Source organism: Stegostoma tigrinum, chromosome 11 (assembly GCF_030684315.1).
Source record: "Stegostoma tigrinum isolate sSteTig4 chromosome 11, sSteTig4.hap1, whole genome shotgun sequence".
NCBI lineage: Eukaryota > Metazoa > Chordata > Chondrichthyes > Orectolobiformes > Stegostomatidae > Stegostoma > Stegostoma tigrinum.
Window position 1 is genome coordinate 12,921,793 of NC_081364.1, and position 23,167 is coordinate 12,944,959.

The window sequence follows — 23,167 nt, forward strand, 5'->3', positions numbered from 1 at the left end:
TCCCTTGTTCAGAAAAGGGAATATGGATAACCCCGGAAATTACAGGCCAGTTAGTCTTATGTCAGTGCTGGGAAAATTATTGGAAAGGGATCTGAGAGATATGATCACTCGGATAGGCACAGTTTGATTAATCATATCAGCATGGATTTGTGAGAGATAGATCATGCCTCACAAACGTTATTGAATTCGTTGAAGAGGTGACCAAACACATGGATGAAGGTAGAGCAGTGGATGTGGTATACATGGATTTAAGTAAGGCGTTTGATAAGGTTACCCATTTGTAGGCTCATGCAGAAAGTAAGGAGGCATGGGGTAGGGGAAAATATGGCAGACTGGATTCAGAATTGGCTGACCCTTAGAAGACAAAGGGTGGTAGTGGATGGAAAATATTCAAAATGGTGCTCAGTTACGAGTGGTGTACCACAAGGATCTGCTCTGGGTCCTCTTCTATTTGTGATTTGAATGTAGGAGTGGAAGGTTCGCGGATGATACGAAGGTGGGTCGAGTTGTGGATAGCGCAGAGAGCTGTTCTAGGTTACAAAAGGACATTGTTAGGATGCAGACCTGGGCTGAGAAGTGGCAGATGGAGATTAACCCTGAAAAATGTGAGGTGATTCATTCTGGAAGGACAAAATTAAAAACAAAATACCGGGTTAACGGAAAGATTCCTGGCAGTCTGGAGAAGCAGTGGGATCTTGGGGTTCATGCCCACAGTTCCCTAGAAGGTGGCACCTAGGTGGATAGAGTTGTTAAGAAGGTGTATGGTGTGTTAGCTTTCATTAATAGAGGGACTGAGTCCAAGAGTCGTGAAGTTATGCTCCAGCTATACAAATGCGGTTGGGCCACATCTGGAGTATTGTGTCCAGATCTGGTCGCCTCATTACAGGAAAGATGTGGAAGTGTTGGAAAAGGAGATTTACCAGGATGTAGCCTGGAATAGAGGGAAGGTCTTACAAGGAAAGGTTCATAGAACCAGGGCTTTTCTCTTTAGAACAAAGGAGGATGAGAGGTGGCTTGATAGAGGCGTACAACATGATCAGAGATATAGAGTGGACAGCCAGAGGCTTTTTCCTAGGTGGAGGTAGCTATTACGAGGGGGCATAGTTTTAAAGTGAAAGGAGGTAGATATAGGGGAAATGTCAGAAGTAGGTTCTTTACTCAGAGAGTGGTCAGGGTGTGGAATGCATTGCTGGAGAGGGTAGTGGAGTCAGCCACATTAGGGGCATTTAAACAGCAATTAGATAGGCATATGGATGATAGTATAAGGTAGGGGTGGAGGTTAGATAGACCATAGGTTTAGGGTTAAGGTTCGGCACAACATCACGAGCTGAAGGGCCTGTACCGTGCTGTACAGTTCTCTGATCTATGTTCTCGGCTAAGGGTACCACACCACAATGGAATAATATCATCATTTGCTAAAAACAAAGAACCCATTTTAAAAACAGGGTTTTGTCAAACAATACCCGGCTCGAAGAAATACCACAAAAGTGCAGAGCAAATCTGACGACTCAGCCTGGATACTGAACATGCACCAAAAAGCTTCATCCAAGTACATTTTTAAAAATACACTGTGTGGATGAAGTGGCTCACTTGAAATCCATGAGCTAATATCCTCTCCTCTTACTGACCTGTTACACATTTCAAGCATTTTCAATTTTTATTTTAAATGTCCCACATTAGGATATCCTTTTGAATCGATGCAGTGTGTATCACTTGTGCACTACTTACAACTTCACCAGTTCGGGTATATTTTTGGTGGGGAAGATAGAGTTAAGGCTATAACTGCACAAATAAAAGGTCACTTAACTGATTAGTAAAGCCAGATAATCAGTCCCATTTTCCCAATCTATTTCTGGAGCCCTATATATTTATTTCTCTCCAGTGCTTAACTAACACTCTTCGGAAACCATTGATTTCCTTTGCTTCCACACAGGCCATTACCAGTCACCGTGCCTCCCCACATCTGCTTGCATTTCTTACCTCAAACCTTAAGTCTTTACCCTCTCTTCTTTGTACAAGTAATGAATAAGAACTGCTCTTCTATGCCTACCATTTCTAAATCTGTCCTAATTGTATACTAAAACAGAAATTGCTGCAAAAGCTCAGCAAGTCTGGCAACATCTGTGGAGAGAAATCAGAGGCTAATCTTGTACACCTTTATCCAAATTCCCTCAATCACCTTTGTGCCTGGGAAACCAGCCATAGGAACAGGCTCAGCTTTCATGTGACTTCTGATCTATCTGAGGTGGGAATATTTCATGGGCCATCAAATGGCAATCCTCCTACAAGCAAAAAGCGAGCAATGGTCAGGCAGTCTGTCTGTTCCCGTGGGTAGCTTCCCCAATTCAAATTCATAGAATGGAGCCCTGCCTCTCATGCTCAACTGCCATCTATATCTGTTAGGTAGAGTTTGTCATAAGAGTCTCCACACTTTTCCACTGTTGTTTATCATGCTACACCTGAGACTTTGGGTTCAAGACAGACTGGTCAATGAGACAACAAAGTGTGGAGCTGGACAGCAAGGTCAAGAACTGTCTGAAGATACAGGCTTCTTTCTTTGTCATGAGGCCCACTTCTCCAGAGTTTACACTCCCTAGTTCTGTACCTTGGTACAATTTATCCCTACCAAGCAGTTAACAGCTGGTTTAACCCCCCCCGCCCCCACAGCATTGGTCCCTGTGTTCCTCAATGAGTTCTAGGCCTTCTTAAAATTCATTACCCAAATGCTCAAACTTAGATCCAGACAGTAATGGCTGTGTTTCTACGCCATAAGGAGTCAGCTGCTGCATCTCTTAGCTGCTGCTCATTGCTTACGGTCCTTCCCCAATCGTTGTTATTATTTGAGCAATTGACACGTCCATTGTTCCCACTGTGTTGTTAAATTTCAGCCAAAGCTTGGTCCTGTCCAGAAATCCGCTCGATTGGGCTGAGGTATATCTCTCTGCAGCTTCCACCCCTAATAGTCACCTCCACATTCTCCACTTCTTTTATTCTGCTCTGAACCCACCTCCTGGACCTCCTTTTTCATAGCAAGTCCTTCCATCTCGAACCTTCAAAGAGCTTTCTCAGTGTCCTTGCCTGCTGCCTGGTCTTTAAACAAAGACAAAATATTCATTCATGCCCCATACCAACCCTACCCTCACTGTATTCACATTTATCTCACTGCGGGAAATCTGGACTGTGTCCTACTTCGACCTCTCTATTCAAGACATGATTGTTGCTTCATCAAACCTGTGATCAAGAGTACCATCCTCAGCTGCTTGTTCATGGTCTCCATGGTAAAATGGACAAAGTCACAGAATACCAACCCTAAAGCACCTGCAAAAATCCTGGGAGATGTGGCATCCTCAAGTGTTAAGTTAAACTATTGAGTGACCAAAGGTCAGCTCTCTGAATTAGAAGAGACTGTTTTACGTACAGCAAAAAGAGTAGAAAGAGGCCATTCATCCTGCCAATGTTTACATTCATGAAAAGTTCCTCTTATCCTTCTATATCTTTAAAATCATCTTCTTCATCATACGCTTTCCTAACTTTCCACTTGATGTGTCTACACTATTGGCTTCCGCAACTCCTTCTGGTGACAAGTAATGCATTCTGTTTTGAATAAATAAATTTTTCCGTTATTTCTGGAATTGTGTTGCAGAATCCAACTGTGATGTACTTGCAACAGTCCAGAACTTAATAAAGAAACAACTTGTTTAGTTACTACAAAATACTAGTCCTAATTGGAAACTGTTGGTAACGTCAAACAGTTATAAAGTGATGACTCTCACAAGATCAGTCTTCTTTGTCTATTTGACTTATCTTTCTCACCTCTATTAATCCTGCCCTTCTGTCAGTGACTTTCTTGTGACCACAGCAATTTGCTACACTTCCAATTATACTTACAGTTGCCTGGAGTAGAGGCCTTCATCAATCTCTGTGGAACTTTCGTTTGGATCCATGGTCTGCAGTTTAAGAAAATAAAGATAGATTCTATCAAATGTGAAATTTAAACTGAAATCAACTTTCTCATGAAGGAAATCGGGAAAGTTGCATTCACGTCATACCTAATGAGATAACTATATACAGGAGTGAGAGGCTCAATGGATAAAAAGATGAACTTAGGAAGTCCCATTATGGGGTGGCAATGGCCTAGTGGTGATATTGCTAGACTGTTAATCCAGACACCCAGGTGATGTTCTGGGGACCTGGGTTTGAATCCCACCATGGAAGATGGTGGAATCTGAATTCAACAAATATCTGGAATTAAAGGTCTAATGATGACCTTAAATCCATTGCTAATGGTTGGAGAAAATCCCATCTAGCTCACTAATCTCCTTCAGGGAAGGAAACTTCCATCTTTACCTAGTCTGGCGTACATGTGACTCCAGACCCACAGCAATGTGGTTGACTCATAACTGCCCTCTGGGCTATTAGGGATGGGCAATAAATGCTGCCTAGCCAGCGATGCCCTCATCCTGTGAATGAATAATATAAGTTTTACATATCCCAGGTTACCTTACCTTTAAACTGAAAGCAAAATCTTGCAAATGCTTAAAATCTACAATTAAAAGTGAAAGTACACAGCAAGTCCCCTCGAGGTTTTGTACAGAGAGAAACACAGCTAATGTTTCAGGCCATGACTTTTTAAATCAGACCTGGGAAGTTTTGAGAAATAACAGGTTTTAAGTAAGTACAGAAACTGTGGAAGATGGTAGTGAGGAAAGCACAAGAGGAAAGGGGTGTGATGGGATGCTAGAAGGATGTAACAAAAGGGATAAAGGTATGAGGCAAAATAAGATGGTGACACTCAAGCCAGAAGGAATATGAGGAAGTTAAATCAGAATCAGAGCTACGACCTTGCTGTCCAAAGCAATGGGGACAGTGATCGTGATCGGACATTATTTTACTCCACCCCCTGTTCATAAGGCTGTAAAACACCCAAGCTAGAATATGAGGCCTCTGGAGCTTCTGTTGAGCTTCATTGGAACAGTTCAGGAGGCCAGGGAAAGAGTGGCCAAAGTTGGAGGGAGAGCTGAGAACTAAAATGACAGGGTATTGGAAGCGAGGGTCATGCTTTCAGACTGAATGGAGGTGTTTAGGATGGCAACCCTCCAGTCCATGTTCAGTTGTTGTATAAAGAGAAAAGTGCATGAGGATTAGCAAATGCATCATACTCTAATTCTGGCTCTGGTGATTTGTGCATTCTATCCTCCCATCAGCACCCCAGTCAAATGCTGGAAGGCAACTGAACTATACTGGTTCTGTGTAGGACGATCAATGAGAAGTTTTAAGAGCATTGGATAGATCTGTTGAGTTGGGACTTAAGGAAGGCTTAGAGAATGTGGGGTTTTAGAGAAGTCTGCAAGATATTAATGATTAAGTTCCATTGAGAGTTGGTATTGGAAAACCTGAAAGCAGCATTAGCATGACGCAATCAAACAAGACTAGAGCTCATGATAATACACAAGTGTAGTACTAGCTTGATAAAGTCAGTTGGTGGTGAAAAGCTGGATCTATGCCTGCAAGTAAATGCTGTGCCGGAGTGCAGTTTGCACAATCTAGAGAAGCACAGACCCTTCAAAGGAAGGTGAATATAAAAACATAGCAGTCAACAGAAGTGTCTGTGACATAACGGGTCTTAAGGGACTTTCCAGACCAGATTGTGAAAAGTGAAGAATTGAAATCACTTGTGATATTTTTAAAATTAAATTTGATGATCCATTGTGTCATTAAGCTTTTGGAGGGAGGGATAGCTGAGAAATCCATGGGATATGTCTTTATTGCTTCTGAAATTTGACATGCTCTGTAGGGCAATCAATCACAATTTGTTACCCACATTTGGCTCCCGTTAATTCTGGATGTTAGAATATAATTTATATGTGCGTATATGTACATTGCATTGTATAGTAAAGATTATCATTATCTGTTTAAAACCATGGAATCTTATGACATTATTCTCTGGGAAATACCTGGGATGTGAAACTATGTCAACTTTAAAAAAGTCACTAGTCCCTCACAGATCATAATATAAATTTGGTGGTGTGGTCTGGCATCATAAAAGGTAACATGAGCTTTTGGGTGTCCTGAGATGGGGGAGAGTGCTAGATGAATGGAAATCTTCTAAGGTGTCCCAGCCAGCTGCTTTGCCGAAATAAGGGAAATTTAAAATTTTTAAAATGTTGCAAGGATCAGGAACATACTGTATGAGGGTATAAAGGAGAATTCGACCATAGTTTTCAAGAGGGAATTGAATAATAATGCTGAGAAGGTATTTTCAGCGCAATAAGGAAAGCGACCCCCTGCGTAGCTTCGACAGACAGCTATCAGGGATGCTAGGGGCTGAATGGCCTTGCTTTGATCAGCAATCAATCTTCGACTCAAATGCATCCAATCAGAGTTGACAATCATATTGTGAAGAGCATTGGTGGCGGTCGGATAGCAAATCTGTATTTCTGGCACTACATACAACACCTCAACACAATTAATATTTGAAGGTCTAACAGAGGAACATACAGGGTTCAGATGCGAGTTGGCAGCAACTTCATTAAAACTCACGGGGAATTAACAAAAAAAATCCCCTTTACACTTTATTTCGCTTTCCTTCTTTGACACGATGGGTCGAATGGTCTCTTTCGGTATTGCAACAATTCTGCGGGCATACATCACAAAGTCAACAAATTCAAGTGTAACTTCCCGTCCACGTTGTCAGAATGATCAATCAAAATGGGAAAAGGGAGTGGGGGGAAGCAAAACAATTTGTCAATTTCATTCATTTGTTAAACTGAAGAAATTTGCAGACGGTCCAGTTATCTCATTTCCAATAAATCCACGGAAGCTCAACAACCAAATTTCAACAGGCAGTTTCTCTTTGTAAAATAAAGTCACTCACTCCTACAACAACAGATTGCCTTTCGCCTCAGTGCAATAGGAAGAAGCTTTCATTCGTAAAGGCAAAATTCTGGTTCCAAATTTGAAAACTCAAAAATATATCTTTGGTCAGCTGGTAGATTGTAAAGTCAGTTTCAGTGGAGCAATGATAACCTGAGCTTACCATCCTCAGTAATTGCCTGGGGCACTGTTCTACAGCATTTTACTATAACACGGATTTTGATGGCTATACCAACATATCGCGAACGCTAACGCACCTTAGTTTACTCTCTTGTCCCTGAGGAAGGTGCTTCTGTCCGGCAGCGATACAAATTGCTCCGATCAACTGAATGACACTGCCTGCGCTTGATCTGGGAGAGCGAGCAACAGAAAGGAAACAAAAAGCTTCCTGCCAAATTCTGATCTCTTTAAAAGGGCAACACATTTCAACTCCTGACAGCGTCCTCGTTCAGACCGGACGAGGCTGGGGCGTATAACGGCAGGACCCGGAACCGACCGGTTAGAAACAGACTGTTCCCAACAATTGATGAGGGGTCTAGACTGAAGGGGTCCATGCATTAGAGGCTTATAAAGTCATGAGGGGCATGGATGGGGCGAAAAGCCAAGGTCTTTTTCACAGGGCAGGGCAGTCCAAAACCTGAGGACATAGGTTTAAGGTGAGAGGGGAACGGTTTAAAAGGGACCGAAGGGCTAACTTTTCCAAGCAGAGAGTGGTCCATGTATGAAATGAGCTGCCAGAGGAAGTGATGGAGGCTAGTACAGTTACAGCATTTAAAAGGCTTTTGGAAAGTTTTAAAAGGGGAACGATAGTAGGAACTGCAGATGCTGGAGAATCGGAGATAGCAAGGTGTAGAGCTGGATGAACACAGCAGGTCAAGCAGTATCTTAGGAGCAGGAAGGCTGATGTTTTGGGCCTAGACCCTTCATCACAAAAGGTTTAAAAGGACATGGGCCATTTGCTGGCAAATGGGACTAGGTTAATTTATGTTAACTGGTCAGCATGGTTGAGTTGGACCAAAAGGCCTGTTTCTGTGCGGTACATCTCTATGCCTTTATATACAAAATGAAAAGCCCTCTGTAAAACAATCGGCAGGTGAGACTTCTTTACACACGTTATTGGGAAATTGTAGATTTTACTTCAGGGACAGTGATTCAGGTAGAAATGAAAGCCTGAGCTTTCATCTGTTTGAATCGGAGGCAATGGGACATAATGTGAGTTTTTTTGGGGGTGGTGTTGTATTCAATTCAGTATGGCTGGTTAGCAGTCAGGTTAAAATCAGGCCACATGCTAAAATTCCAGGTGACATTGAATAGGTGAATGAAGGGTGAGGAACAAGGTGGCTGAGGTCCAGACTACAAAATAAATAAGAGACAATTTTGAATCATAGAATCCCTACAGTGTGGAAGTAAGCCCTTCAGCCCAACAAGCCTACACTGACCTTCAGAGAATCCCACCCAGACCTATCCCCCTATAATCCACTTAACCTACACATCCCTGAACATTACGGGCAATTTAGCCTGGCCAATCCACCTAGCCTGCACATCCTTGGACTGTGGGAGGAAACAGGAGCACCCAGAGGAAACCCACACAGACACGGGGAGAACATGTAAAACTCCACACAGACAGTCACCTGAGGGTGGAATCAAACCCAGGTCCCTGGCACTGTGAGGGAGCAGTGCTAACCACTGAGCCACCGTGCAACTTTCTGGGGATAAATATGGATGCAGACTGACAAAACTGAATGGCCTGTCCCCATGTTCTTATTTCCCTGAGATTGGAAGATGTCATGATTTAGAAGAGGAGGGGTAACCAAAATCCACTGAAGGGAACAAGCTAGGCTCATATTCCAATTCATGAATTGTTGCATTATTGTCCTTGAGGTGACACACTTAAACTGAGGCCATGTCTATAAATCATGGTTCATGAAATCGAGGAGTCCTCATCGTGATCTGACAATTATCCTGTGTTCAAGTAACATCATCCAGGTACCTGCTTGTTTATATCATTTCCACTTGTCAGCCTTGGAAGGTGGAAAATGGCTTTCACATTTGCCAGACATGGCAATAACATATGTAAGAATGTTTGTGAAATGTGAGAAACTACTGTGTTCAAATCCAACCATAGCAGATGGGGGCATTTGAAAGCAATAAAGCTTGCGAAGCTGAAGTCTAATGATGACCATTATTGATTGTTGGAAAACCCCACCTTCTGGTTCACGAATGTCCTTTAGGGTTGGAAACAGCCATCCTCACCTGGTCTGGCCCACATGTGACTCCAAACCCACAGCGATGTGGTTGACTCTTAACTGCCCTCTGGATAATTAGGGACAACCAATAAATGCTGTTTTAGCCAGCAGTATACCCAGACTAAGAATGAAAAATAAAATTCACTTTAATAACCAGTAAGCTAGAGATTTGAAAGAAACTCTGACTTATGAGGTTAAGAATGTAAGAAATTACAGCAGGAATGGGCTACATAGTCCTTTCAACGGCCCCAACCATTCAATGAGCTGAGTTGATATTTTATATTAAATTCACTTCTTTCTCTTATGTCCACAAGATCTTCTTGTTGTGCCGTGGTAGTGTCTCTACCTCTGAGCCAAAAGGCCTGGGCTTGAGTCGCCCCTGCTCTGGAAGTGTATATTAATGCATCTGAACAATTAAAAATGCTGGCCTGTTTGCAGCACAGACATTTTAACTAGTATTTTTGAACTGTGCAGCATGTTGAGCTGCCGCTGTTTACATAGTAACAGCTATTGCAGTTTTATTCATGTTCTAGATCAGTGTAAGAAACACGATATCAGGTTATAATCCAACTTGGCGTGTTATTTCTGACCTTGTCCACCCCAGTCCATCACCGGCACCTCCACATCATGGCACTGTACATAAAAGAGACAGGGCATTCAATGATTTGCAACACAAGTTGTTTTCTGAAGAAGTGACACTGGATTCCGAATGTTAACTCTGCTTTCTCTGCACAGAGGCTATGCAGAACACCTCCACTCGGTTCACACTAAATAACTGCACCTCCCAGTTGCGAACCATTTCAACTCCCCCTCCCATTCCGCAGATGACATGTCCATCATGGGCCTCCTGCAGTGCCACAACGTTGCTACTCGAAGGTTGCAGGAACGGCAACTCATATCCCACTGGGAACCCTGCAGCCCAATGGTATCAATGTGGACTTCACAAGCTTCAAAATCCCCCCTCCCCCCACCGCATCCCAAAACCAGCCCAACTCATCCCCGCCTCCCTAACTTGTCCTTCCTCTCACCTATCCCCTCCTCCCACCTCAAGCCCCACCCCCATTTTCTACCTACTAACCTCATCCCGCCCCCTTGACCTGTCTGTCCTCCCTGGACTGACCTATCTCCTCCCTACCTCCCCACCTACACTCACCTTTACTGGCTCCATCACTGCCTCTTTGACCTGTCTGTCTCCTCTCCACCTATCTTCTCCTTTATCCATTTTCTATCCGCCTCCCCCTCTCTCCCTACTTACTTCAGAATCCCCTTCCCCTCCCCCATATCTGATGAAGGGTCTACGCCAGAAACGTCAGCCTTCCTGCTCCTCTCATGCTGCTTGGCCTGCTGTGTTCATCCAGCTCTACACTTTGTTATCTCAGAATGCCCGACCTGCTGAGTTTCTCCAGCAATTTCTGTCTTTTGCTTCAGACTTCCAGAATCTGCCTTTCTCGTTAGTGTTGTTGTCATTGCCACTTTAAGGGGCGGAGCTTATTGTCAGAGACTAAGGTCCAAATTTATTTGAAAACTCCCAGACTGAGAGGAAACAGAAAGTGAAAGTGAAGAGATAATGGGAACTGCAGATGCTGGAGATTCCAAGATAATAAAATGTGAGGCTGGATGAACACAGCAGGCCAAGCAGCATCTCAGGAGCACAAAGTGAAATTGAAATTTTAGACTCCGAATGAATTCACATTTGCTGGTGTGGAAAGCTTATTTGAAGCATATAGCAGAGGGTTTGGGTCAAACGGGAATGCTTTCACCCTGTGTTTATTTTAAAATAACTGATAGAAAAAAGTCGAGCCCAGCTGCTATTATCCTTGAAATGCAGTTTCCTGACATTTCACACTCAACTTTCTGCCGCGTGCGCCCTGCCAATGTCCACACAGCAGAGATGTGCAGATTGACTGCCACTGATCTCTCTCTCTCTCCCTGTCGATGACTCGGTGTCTTCTCTCAATGACTCCCTTCCCACAACAGCAGCTCCGCTCAAGGGTTAATATCCCGATATCCCTATACATAGATGGCACCAAGATTGATGGTGCAGCAGAACAGTGAAGAAGATTATGGAAGATAACAAAGAAGCCATGATCAATTAGCCAATGGGCTGAAGAGTGGCAGATGGAGTTTAATTTGGTTAAATGTGAGGTATTGCATTTTGGTAAATAAAACAAAAGCAAAAATTATACAATTAAAAGTGGGACCTTGGGTAGCGTTGTAGAACAGAGAGACCTCAGGGTTCTTTGAAGTTTGCATCCCATATAGACAGCGTTGTTAAGAAGGAGTTTGGCACACTTGTCTTCATTGCTTAGACCTTTGAGAGTAGGAGTTGGCACATTATGTTGAGGTTGTACAGGACATTGTTGAGACCTCTTCTGGAATACTGTGACCAGTTCCAGTTGCCCTGTTATAGGAAGGATATTGTTAAGCTGGAGAGAGTTCAGAAGAGATTTACCCGGATGTTGCTGGGGAGGGAGGGTTTGAGTTATGGAGACAGGCTGGATATGCTGGGATTTTTTTCACTGAAGTGTAAGCGGTTGAGGGGTAACCTTTTAATTAGAAGTTTATAAAATCATGAGGGATGTGGATAAGGTGAATGACAAGTGTCTTTTCCCTAGGGCCAGGGATTTTAAGAGACAAGGGGCAATTTGGTTTTACAGAGAGAATGGTTTGTGTGTGGAATGACCTTCCAGAGGATGCAGTGGATGGGGTAAAGTTACAATGTATAAAAGATGAGTGGTTAAGGACATGAATAAGAAATGTTTGGGCTAAGCACAGGCAGGTGGGACTAGTTTTGGGATTATGGTCCATTGCTGGGAGTTACTTCAAGGATTGAGATGGGAAATACTAAGGAGGGAATTCCAGAATTTAGGACCCAGATAAGTGAAGGCACAGCTGCGAGTGGCCGGGAGTGACGAAAATTGAGGGATACAGGGAGCTTGGAATTTGGTGTAGGCCACGTTCAGAGGGATGTAGGCCTGGACCTGAGTACGGAAATGATGAGTCTATTAAGGGATTTGAAGACACACCACAGGAATTTAAAGGTGTACAGTGCACTGTCATCGGGGCATATCATCTCATTCAATATTTCCATTTTATTGCATTGAACCATCCCTCGCAGATTTGTCTCCTGTATTTTTCAAAATGCTCTCTGCTGATATCTAAATTGACATGAATTAACTCCATTCATTTCCACAGATACTGGCAGCTTTGCTGAGGTTTTCTTTTTAAAATCATTTTTGAATCAATCTGAGATAACAAGGTGTAGAGCTGGATGAACGTTGCATGCCAAGCAGCATCAGAGGAGCAGGAAAGCTGACGTTTTGGGTCTGGACCCTTCTTCAGACGTTTCTGAAGAAGGGTCCAGACCCGAAATGTCAGCTTTCCTGCTCCTCGGCCTGCTGTAATCAACCAGCTCTACATCTTGTTATCTCAGATTTTCCAGCATCAGCAGTTCCCACTATCTTTGAATCAAACAGCTCAGAGACATTGTTAATCACCTCTGTTGTCAAGGGGGCAGAAGTAGGGACACTACCCCTACCTGCACGAGGTTGTCCAGCATCAATTCAGACATAAATTCCTGAGGCCTTTCTTCTAACCCCTTCATAGACTCATCATTCCAGTATCCTACTCCAGTCCCTTCTTCTAGGGATCTTTGACTCTTCAACTTCCACTGGTGGCTGTGTCTTAATTTATCCAGGCCCCAAATTCTGGAGTTCCTTCTCTGATCCTTTCCATCCGATTCCTTTAAACCCACTCCATAACCTTTCTCTACTTGTCCGAACATCCGGCTTGTCTTTGCCAAATTTTGCTTGATTATGTTCTTGTGAATTCCTTTGGGCTTATGCTAAGGTACACCGCAAGTGTGGGCTGGAGGGGATAGTTTCTTGTGAAAATTCCTGTTCAAAATATCTTTAGGCTCGAGGGTGGATGGTGTATTTTTGTTGCCATTTTAAAATGCCATGGAAAAAAAAGCACCAACTACTGCTGAATGCAAAGTTATACTCGTCATGAAACTCCAAATTTAGCTTTTCAAAGAAATTGTGCATAAATGGGCTGAATGGCCTCTTTCTGTGTTCTACGAACAAGATTCATCATTGGAATGAACAAGCTAATAAATGTTGACCATAATGCAAGTCCACGTGAGTTTAAGTACTGGACTGCATTGCAAAATAGCTGTAACTATTGCCAGGACTTGCCCATGCATAGGGATTTGAGACGCATGTGGGAAGGATGCTGTGCTCAGAGTTCAAGTGCCAATCATACAGAAGGAGCTTTATTTAGCACAGCATGGTTCTCTCCAGCTGAGTCTACAAGGCCAGCTGTGATGCTGGGAACTTGGAAGAGAGTCAGGATCAATGTAATTCCCAGTGGTTGATTACAGATTAACATTTGCATGGATCTAACATGCAGAAGTCTCCATTTATAAAACATCCTCACAGTAGTCAGACACTTTACAGGGGCTTTAACAATTTTGAACCTGAGCCACTTAAGGCAATATATTGGACAGATGACCAAAAGCTTAGCAATAGGTTTGAAAGGAGGGTCTCAAGAAAAGAATTGGTAGAAAAATGAAGAAGTTTGGAAAGGCAATACAGAGCCTTAGGAGATGAGTAGTGAGAATTGGATATGCACGAGGTTAGCATGCAGTCTGAGCAAGTTGTAAGACAAGGCAAAATGCTTTAGTAAGAAAACTATCTTTGGTATTATGGCATGACAGAAACCATTTCAGGTGCTGTAATTTGTCCTTGTTTTCAATTGTCTCCAGAGCCTCACCTCTCTATATCTCTCAAATCTCTACATAACTGAAAAACAAGTGCACTCTAATGCTAGCCTCTCGACTTTAACCTTTCCTCTATCAGTGGCTATACATTCAGCTTTCAGGGCTTTGGGCTCTGGAAATTTCTTTCTCAATCTCTCTACCACAATGATCATCCTTTAAAATGCATCCTAACATCAACCTGCAACTAAGGTTTTGATTATTTGTCTTAATATTTCCTTGCATGTCTTGGTGTCTCCCAAGACTCCTGTGAAGTGTATGGGGAAATTTTACTGTGCTATAAAGGACTATTCACTGCAAGTCTATTCACAAGATCAGTTTTTTTTTGGTGCAAACTAGAGGAACAGTAATTCATTTTCTGCTTAGGCACCATGTAGTTTCTAGGTCTCAATGTCAAATTTAACAACTTCAGACCATAAGCCCTGTCTTCCATTATGATTGCAGTTCTATTGTGCCCCATCCTATTTGTGTCTTGTTGGATTTGCTCGCAGCAGTGTGGACCCATAATCCCCTATTCACCCCTATTTTCCATCCACATCGCTACCCCAACTAGCACTCACTTTGCTTTTTGCTCTAGGCACCCTCACCATCTGTTACTTTCACTTTTCTTCTGTCAATAGTTTCAGTTCTGAGGAGTCAGGTCAAACTCAAAGTGTTAACTCTCTCCACACTGCTGTTAGACTTGCCGAGTTTCTCCAGCATTTTGCTTCTTTTTCAGTTTGAACTCACTTGCTTTGAAACATGTACTGACAAGTTATTAGATTTGACCTTCCCCATTCCTCACCGAACATTCAGCGCAACAGTTGTGAAGGTTACAGCAGGAGGTAAGGAAAACCAATGGAATTTTGATTATTTCCTAAGGAATAGAATATAAAAACAGGGAAGTGTTGCTGCAACTGTCAAAGCATTAGTGAGACTGCGCAGAATATTATGTACAATTTCGGGCTCGTTACTTGACAAAGGATGTCGTTATTTTGGAGGCAATTCAGACAAGGTTCACTAAATTGATTTCAGAGATGAAAGGCTTGACTAATGCAGTCAAGTCAAAAATCATGGCACCAGGATATAGTCTAACAGGTTTATTTGAAATCACAAGCTTTCAGAGTCTCATTCCTTCACGTGTCAGAGAGAGAGGTGGCATCAGACACAGAATTTATACGCAAAGGATCAAAGGATTATAGAACTGATGCAAATGTGTTGAACAAACCTAAAATGGCTGTTATGTCTTTAATCAGGTTAAAAAATCACATGACACCAAATGATAGTCCAATAGGTTTATTTGAAAATGAAAGCTTTTGGGTCCACCCCAGTCCAACACCAGCATCTTCACATCAAATCGTTAATCAGTTACAAAGGACTAATATGCAAATTCCACAATTTCTCTCAAGTCACTGCCCTGTGATTTCAGTTCCCACAATGTACATCCTAGGTCAGACAGTGCAGTTTAGGTGTGAGGCCTTTGTTTAGGATGTGGCTGTATATCAACTTGGAAGTCAAACTGGCTTTATTTCCAAAGCCAGAATGTATAAAATACCACATTGATTGACTACAAATTGTGTGCTTTTTGAACAAAAGAGAATGCATCTGCAATTATAAATCTGCGAATGCAAATTCACCCCACAGATTTGTGTGCACACGATGTGTGTGGATGGGCGTGTGAGTGAATGTATGAGACAGGGTGAATAGGTGTGTGTGACAGTATAGACCGCAATGCAGTCACCTCTAGTGTGGTGTAAACCCAAGATCCCAGTTGAGGCCGTCCTCATGGGTACCAAACTTGTCCATCAGGCTCTGCATTGCTGTGTACCCTGAAGTCCGTCTTGGAGAACGTTTGCCCAAAGATCTAAGGCAGAAAATCCTTGACTGCCAAAGTGCTCCCCAACTGGAAGGGGACATCCCTGTCTGGTGATTGGTATGCGGGGTTAATTCCTCACAAACACACACACACATGCACAGGGGGTGAATTTGCATTTGCTGATTTGTAATTGCAGATACATTCTATTGTGTTCAAAAACAATTTGGTCAATGTGACATTTTATAAATTACCCCTTTGGAAAGAAAACCAGTCTAACTCCAAGTTGATATGTGGCCAGATTCTAAACAAGGTCTCACACCTGAAATGCATTGTCTGACCTGGGGCATCACCTTTGGTACACAGAGGGAACTATTAAAACCTTGAGTTATTGCAGGGCAGTGACTTGAAAGAAATTCTGGAATTTTTCGTATTAATCCTTTCAAACTGATCAAAGATTTAACAGCCATCTTAGGTTTGTTCAATACATTCGCATTAGTTCCATGACCCTTTGATCTTTTGCTTTTAAGTTTTGTGTTTGATGCCACTTCTCTCACTGGCACCTGAAGGAGTGAGAATTCAAAAGCTTGTCTCTTCAAATAGACCTTTTGGATTATAACATGGTATTGTGAGATTTTTGATCTTGTCCACCCCAGTCCAACATTAGCACCTCCACATCATGACTTATGAAGACAGACTGAGCAGTTTAGGCCTATACTCTCTGCAGCTTATAACAATGAGAGATCTGATTGAGGTATATAAAGATGCTAAAGGGGATTGACAAAGTAGAAAGGATGCTTCCTCATGTGGGGCAATCTAGAACACTTTTACGACAAGCTGATTTCAAGAGAAATTACTTCTCTGAAACTGCTGTGAATTGATGGAATTCACTACCCCAGAGTCTGGTGAATGCTGGGACATTGAGTAAATTTATGGAGTTAGACAGATTTTTAATTAATAATTAGTTGAAGATTTTAGAGAGTGGGTAGGAAAGTGGAGTTGAGACCAGCCACGATTGTACGAAATAGTGGAGCAGGCTCAAGGATTGAACTGCCTACTCCTGGTACTAGTTCTTATATTAGTGGTCTGGATGCTATTGTTTATTGAACAGACGAGTAAGAAAATATTTGAATCAAAATATTTAATCGTGTCACATACTGTACAACAAACGTATATAAATAATCCAATGCATCAATGCCCAAGATATAAACATATATCATTCAGCTTTTTTAAATGACAACTGTACTCAAAACCAGGTTCGTCATTGCAGTGAACCAAATAAATGAACAGGCTGCAAAAGAAGCACTGCAACACTATGCAGAACTGTTAAACTATCGGAAGCACAAGTGTGTCAAAAATCAATAGATTTAACAGTGGTGGAAGGCTATGCTAACTGCCACCTGGACTGCAAAATGGCTGCAATTAATTCAAGGTGGTCACTTCTTTAATGCATCACATAGGCATCACTTACTATTTCAAGTCCAGAAACTGTAATCCTGTAAACCTGTAAACCCGGTTTTTGAGTGTGTAGCACAGGCTGCTGTGTGGATGTGACATTGGTGAGAGAATGCCCTTGTTCTGCTTCTCTACAGATTACTAAATATGCAAAAATTGTGTTTTATATGTTTGACCTTTTATATGGTCCTTTTGCGAACCTGCTTCTCATGCAGCTGTTAAAAGATTCCTTGATTCATCTATTTTTGATGTCAAGCAATAAGCATTCAGGACCAAATGAATCAGATGGAAAACCACTGTGAAAAAGTTTCAAATAAAGGGCTTCATACAAACACCCAACACAAATCATACCAGAAAATTCACCTAATCTCAAAACAAACAAACAAACATCACTAACGGAGGAAACAAGCCTATGTCATCAAATTCAACCTACAGTTACTATCAATTCCAAATTCAGTAGCTAAATAGACCTAATCCAAGCACATTTCAGATCCAAAACACAATGTAGGGATGTTTCACTCAAGAAATAAAATCGATTCACTGCCAAGGCTCACTGGGTAACAGCAGCAGATACTAAATATTATTCATTTCTTTACAGATTGTAATCCCAATGGGCAATTTGAAATCTTTGTACCAGAGCCCATTTAAACTCTCAATCTAAAGAAATCTTGATCAAAGTCTAACCTTTCTGGCTAAAGTAGTTCGGGATTAGAGGCCTGAATTGTTGACGTGTTGACTGATAAGATTCTTTTAAAACATATGGAGACATGGAACTGAAAGGAATTTGATGGATGACATCACTTATTTATTTTACCAGCTGGCTAGAATCAGGCAACACACAAAGTCAAAACAGGCCACTTTCTGTGATTTCTTATGTATCTAAGGTGACAATGAAGGAACAGACAGCATTGTTTGATGTACAGTGATAACGTATTAAGTTCCGCTAGAATTTCCCAAGTCACCATCGGCATTGGAGGAGCTCATTTATTTCTAGACCAACAGCCTGACCAATGGGATATGTTCTTAGAGATATCTGTTACTCGCACCAAATTGAAACAGAGAAACCAGCTGGATAGTCAGAGCAATCCCATACAGAAGTAAAACGCTTTTTAAAAAAAAAACTGCATCCTATTCTGATAACACAAACTAAAAACCTAAAGTGAAAATCTCACCCAAATCAAGCAATTATTAAAGAATAAAATGCAGTTTTAAACCAACTAAAAACACATTGTTTTTCCAATGTGAAGGATAAATTACTTTGATTTCCAATTGTAATGTTAATACAAGATTTAGGAAAGAATTCATGGTTCATAAAAGTTTACATTCTTATTTTTCACCAATTGGTTTTTGAATAAGTGCTGTTTATATATAGGGCTTTAAAAATATTAGTCCTAAGTTTATACCAACCGAAAAGTTTTAACCTTATTAGACGCACTTGCTACCAAAGACTTTTAAAGAGGCAGTCTCATCAACAAGGACCTGTCTTTTGAAGAAATCACCAAAGGCACTGCTATTGAAATCAAGAATGGTAAGTAATTAGCCACTGTCCACAAAGGACCATTGGCATCTTCTCCCCATTAGAGAAAATTGCTTGTATATAGATGGACGGACACTGTTTGAGGGACACAGTGTGGAGGCAGACATCCTGACTTATCACCTGAGAAGAATGATAATTAGATGTTACAGTGAAAGCTCAACACTTGCATAAACAAAGATTGGCTGAAAAACAAATTACTGAGCCTGACAGTTCAAAGGAGCTGAATGAAAATACAAGATTGTTGAGCCTGCCTCTGTGCTGCTGGCTTTCTTCAGCAATGTTTATTTAGTAGCTGTGTGCACCATTAGGTCAGGCTTAGGATCCATCCTCTGCCAGTTCCCTCAATGCCATCAGTTGTCATATTGAAAAAAAAATAGAAAAAAGGGAAAACGAAATAAAAAATGGTCATGAGTAGAGTATAAGAGGTAACCTCTACAAAAGTCATTTCACTTTACTACAGGACTTTAAAAATAAGAGTGTCCTTGATCAGTATGTACATTAAGTGTCTACTAAAGTAAGAAGTGGAAGCTTACCGGTAAATGGCAATGACCCATTGTCAGGTGGGGATACTGGATACCTCAGTGAATCACAAGAACTGGCTGCTTCTTCTGTATCTTTGTAATATTAAAATGTCAATTAATTCAAACCCTTCCACTAGCTAGGAGTCTTGTGGTGACTGATGTGGTTATCTGCCCCTAAATTGCACACTGATGTACAAAGTAAATCTACTATTTCATTACTGTGAAAATGTTGCAAATATAAAATCAACTTTGTTCAAAATGATGCTGAAACCTAATAGCCTGTGACAGGAATTTGAAGAGTCCAGCTTGACAGTACTGCACCTTGAGTATTTACGCAGTGTTCAGCTGGCATCTGTACTGAGAAGTCACTGGTATATTACAGTCAATAGGCAGCTCCATGCGTGACTCAAATCGGCAGGTTAATTCAGACCAGGGATTCAGATGATAACAAAGCAAACATAGGAAGCCCTTTACTAGGTGACCATGAACTAATTTCTGGGACCAGATTAACTTCAAATCCAACTTCAAATGTAAGTCACTGCTGACGTCAATTCAACATGAAATGGACTGGGACTGGCTCAGGAATTCTTTTTGCAATTAGATGCTTCAGTACAAGTTTGGATAGTTTCAAAAGCTACAAACTCCTATTTTAAGGCCATTCCAATTTGGCACTAAAAAGTGACACTGTCATTCAGGGAGGGACACGCTCAAGGAAACAAGAAAATATCACACTTACACAAATAATGGTTGCCTGGCACAGGACAGAGATATACTCTTCACCTAACCCATGCTATACTTGACTTGGGGTGTTTGTTGCTGGGTGATTACGGTGTATTCCCTGGTATAAATACCTCACGATCATCAGGTAAAGCCATAGAAATATCTGTTGATATTCATAATATGAAATCTGATTTCAATCAAAGTTCTTCTATTCTTTACACTGTCACCTCTTCTTGAGTAAGAGTTTTATTTAAAACCATGGTGATTTCTCCTTTTTGAATGCCAATTATTTAAGGCTTTCAGGGATGAGGGTAACATCAGTAGGCTGTCTGGAGTTGAAATGGTTCAATTATTGTGAAGACCAACAAGGCTTTTTGCGCTTGGGACTGTTGACTTTAACAATCCTGCAGTAGATTTAGCTCGTTTGTCATTTAGTGCAGGCCAGCTGCATTTTTCTAGTTTGGGTTTTGACACTGATGTCAACATTAACATGCTACTGCAGACCTGGCATTCAGTTCAAAGTCAAACTGCATCCCTGAAATTCAAGAATCAAATCAGGAAATCCTCCAACTTGTGCTGCTTGCAAACAGAAGGCTTGACAGCTGTCCGAGACACTTTCTTCCTCTTTGCCTTTAATGGCAGTGGCCGAACTTCAGTCATTTTGGTCTGAAGGCATGTTAAAGAAAAGTCATTTTTTTAAAAAATATAAGCAACAGTTTAAAAAGCTATTATTCACCCCCTTGTATTTTTGAAATGACACATACACATTTTTGCCCATCAGGAGAATGAAGTTCTCTGGATTAACAAGTCATGACTACAACACAATCATCCTTAAAATGTAACGGTTAGTATGAATTGTAAAATATTTTAACTTATCAACTCGTACTTGTCCCATTGTGGCTGGAGAATATCCAGCATTGACTTCTCTTCACATCCATTCATCATGACTTCTGGCTTCCCAAACGATGCACTGTTGGTCCTTCCTTCTGATCTATGTCCTACCCTTTAGAGACTGGACCGAGAGAGACAGGCCTTCCCACCTGTCTCACCCTCTCGGTCTGTGTCGACAGTTTGCTCACTATCCGTACACAGAGGTGCCCAAATTCCCACAAGTTCTGTATCCTCATCACTGATTGCATCCTTCTGCTCCACTGTCCAACTGACCACATTGGCTACAAAACTGCAAACAATCTGGATACAGAGACAGAAACTTGACTCCTCTCTAGCACAAAACAGGTTGAGCTCCATCTTCATCAGATGCAATATTTTCTGTCTCTACCTCATTTCACCCAAAAACAATCCAGCAAAAGATACAGGTTCAATAAACTTGGTCCTTCCCCCCATTCCATCGAAGCCGGTCCGCACCTGGGACAAGACAAGAGAAATTAACAGTAGCCTGGATTTTGGGTTAAAAATGGTGAGGTTTTTAAGGACTGAACTGAACCCACCTCTGCACATAGCACGGTTAAGTGCTAAAATCTAAAAGTTTCTGTCCAATTTGCCTTACTCCACAAACTTCACAACATGTACCTCACTGACAGACTCGACATTCAAACAATAAAGGAACATAAAAGCTTGGCGCTCACCCTCCAGCTGCTCACGAAACATATCAGAGAAAGTGTGCACATACTCATTCAATTGCTAAATACATTTTTGAAAAAAAAGCATGATTAAATCTTAATTACTAGCAACTTCACTGGTTTGAAGACTAACTTTTAGAATGGAGTCATATTCCTCCAAATTTTAACTATTCCTGAGAATTAAAGTATCTTAATTTTATATTTCTTCTTACAACACCTCCAATCCCATTTTCCTTGCCCTTGCTATTTTGCTTTCTGTACATCATTGTACACTGAACCAAATATTCCAATGACACTTTCTAGTTCAGATTCTGTGTGCTTGATTTTTCAATGTAATTAAAATGAACAGCAAGTGCCTTAATTAGCCATGCAAAATATAAGCCATTACGAGCGCGGTACACCAACTTAAAAAAAAAACTGAAGAAAACATTGATATCCAGCCTGCTTCTGAACAAAAATGCTGAATTTAACAGGAGGCAGGACACAAAATTAAGGAATGCTAATTGATGTATGACAATCTCTCTCGGTATAGTCTAACTCAAACAGCCTTTTGGAGATGGTTGACGTAATTTCTTGTGAAAAATAATACCTGTATTCTAGATACTTTAGGTCAAAATTGTTTGTCTTGATTCCAGGGTGGGTCACTTCAGGTGTTACTCAGACCCACACAGGTGCTCATTCAGAACCGATAACCATACAACCTCCATAACCTCTGATCATGCATCTAGGCTGTTACTGCTGCTACCTTGGGTTTTTAATATTTTTTGTTTGGATACTCATCCTGCATAACGTTAATGATTTTATTATGTAAAAATAAAAATTGCTGAGACAATAATATAAAATTTAGTAAACAGCGCAAGAGCTTAAACTCCTCAGCTCTTCCCACTCCCTGAATGCCAAACATCTACTGAACGATTATAGAATTTGGGTACAAGTCTAATCGGAAATGGTTAACTTTAACAATAGTACATTGTGACAAAGATGGGCTTTTCACAATAGGTCTGAAGGAAGCTGGGCCCAGTTTAGTTCCCACAGCACCTGTGAACAGGAAAGAAACTATCCCCATTACTTACTGATCCTTGGTTCATTTGTGGAATCAAGAAGCTACCACAACGTTTCTTTTGGAACAGCATTGAGTTTTTGAGGAATGCTGGGAGAATACGATCATCCTCATCATTGTTCATTTTCTTAAAGATAAAAAGAAGCTTTTTTTAAGGTTTCTGCAATACAGATTCAAATACTTGCTCAAAGCGAAGTCCCCACCATTGCATCACCAGATAAATCCAATCAAATTGTCAAACCTAACTCATGTTCGGGTTCATAAATAAAGGCTGAGTTTTCAAATTTAAACTAGATATTTCAGACTTTTATCAAGCTTTTTAAGGACATGCATTAGGTTGCACTTCCTTTGCACACAAACATTGCAATAATAACAACTTCAAAGCAGTGCTAAATATAGTAAAATACAGAACACCAGTTTCTATTGGCTGGGAGGAGGCAGATGTGTCATAGTCCAATTCATCAGAAGAACTGTTTCTGACCTCACCAACCCTTTTGTCTAATATTTGGGTTTACAATAGGTAACATTATCATAGGAAGGCTACAATTATTCACAGTGCAAGATTTCATAGTGATTCACATTTGTGTGAATAAACACATATTAAAA

General features: G+C 41.2%; 2 protein-coding genes and 1 long non-coding RNA gene across 5 annotated transcripts in view; 1 reads left to right on the forward strand and 2 right to left on the reverse strand.

Moving 5' to 3' along the window:
* uba1 (ubiquitin-like modifier activating enzyme 1) overlaps positions 1 to 7,247 on the reverse strand; it is a 296,167-nt gene extending 288,920 nt beyond the window's left edge. The window contains exons 1-2 of the mRNA XM_048547326.2: positions 7,131 to 7,247; positions 3,889 to 3,947 (exon numbers count right to left, since the gene is read on the reverse strand). Coding sequence (XP_048403283.1) covers positions 3,889 to 3,944 — 56 coding nt within the window. The 5' untranslated portion in view covers positions 3,945 to 3,947; positions 7,131 to 7,247. The remainder of the gene's footprint in view (positions 1 to 3,888; positions 3,948 to 7,130) is intronic.
* Positions 1 to 23,167, forward strand: part of LOC125460191 (uncharacterized) — a 56,805-nt gene that overhangs the window by 3,775 nt on the left and 29,863 nt on the right. The gene's annotated exons all lie outside the window — the stretch shown is intronic.
* traip (TRAF-interacting protein) overlaps positions 16,815 to 23,167 on the reverse strand; it is a 44,063-nt gene continuing 37,710 nt past the window's right edge. For 2 of the 3 annotated variants that reach the window (XM_048547327.1, XM_048547328.1), the window contains exons 14-16: positions 22,575 to 22,688; positions 21,236 to 21,286; positions 16,815 to 20,587 (exon numbers count right to left, since the gene is read on the reverse strand). In XM_048547327.1, the coding sequence (XP_048403284.1) occupies positions 20,471 to 20,587; positions 21,236 to 21,286; positions 22,575 to 22,688 (282 nt within the window). In that variant the 3' untranslated portion in view covers positions 16,815 to 20,470. The remainder of the gene's footprint in view (positions 20,588 to 21,235; positions 21,287 to 22,574; positions 22,689 to 23,167) is intronic. The other variant, XM_048547329.1, reaches the window with a different exon arrangement.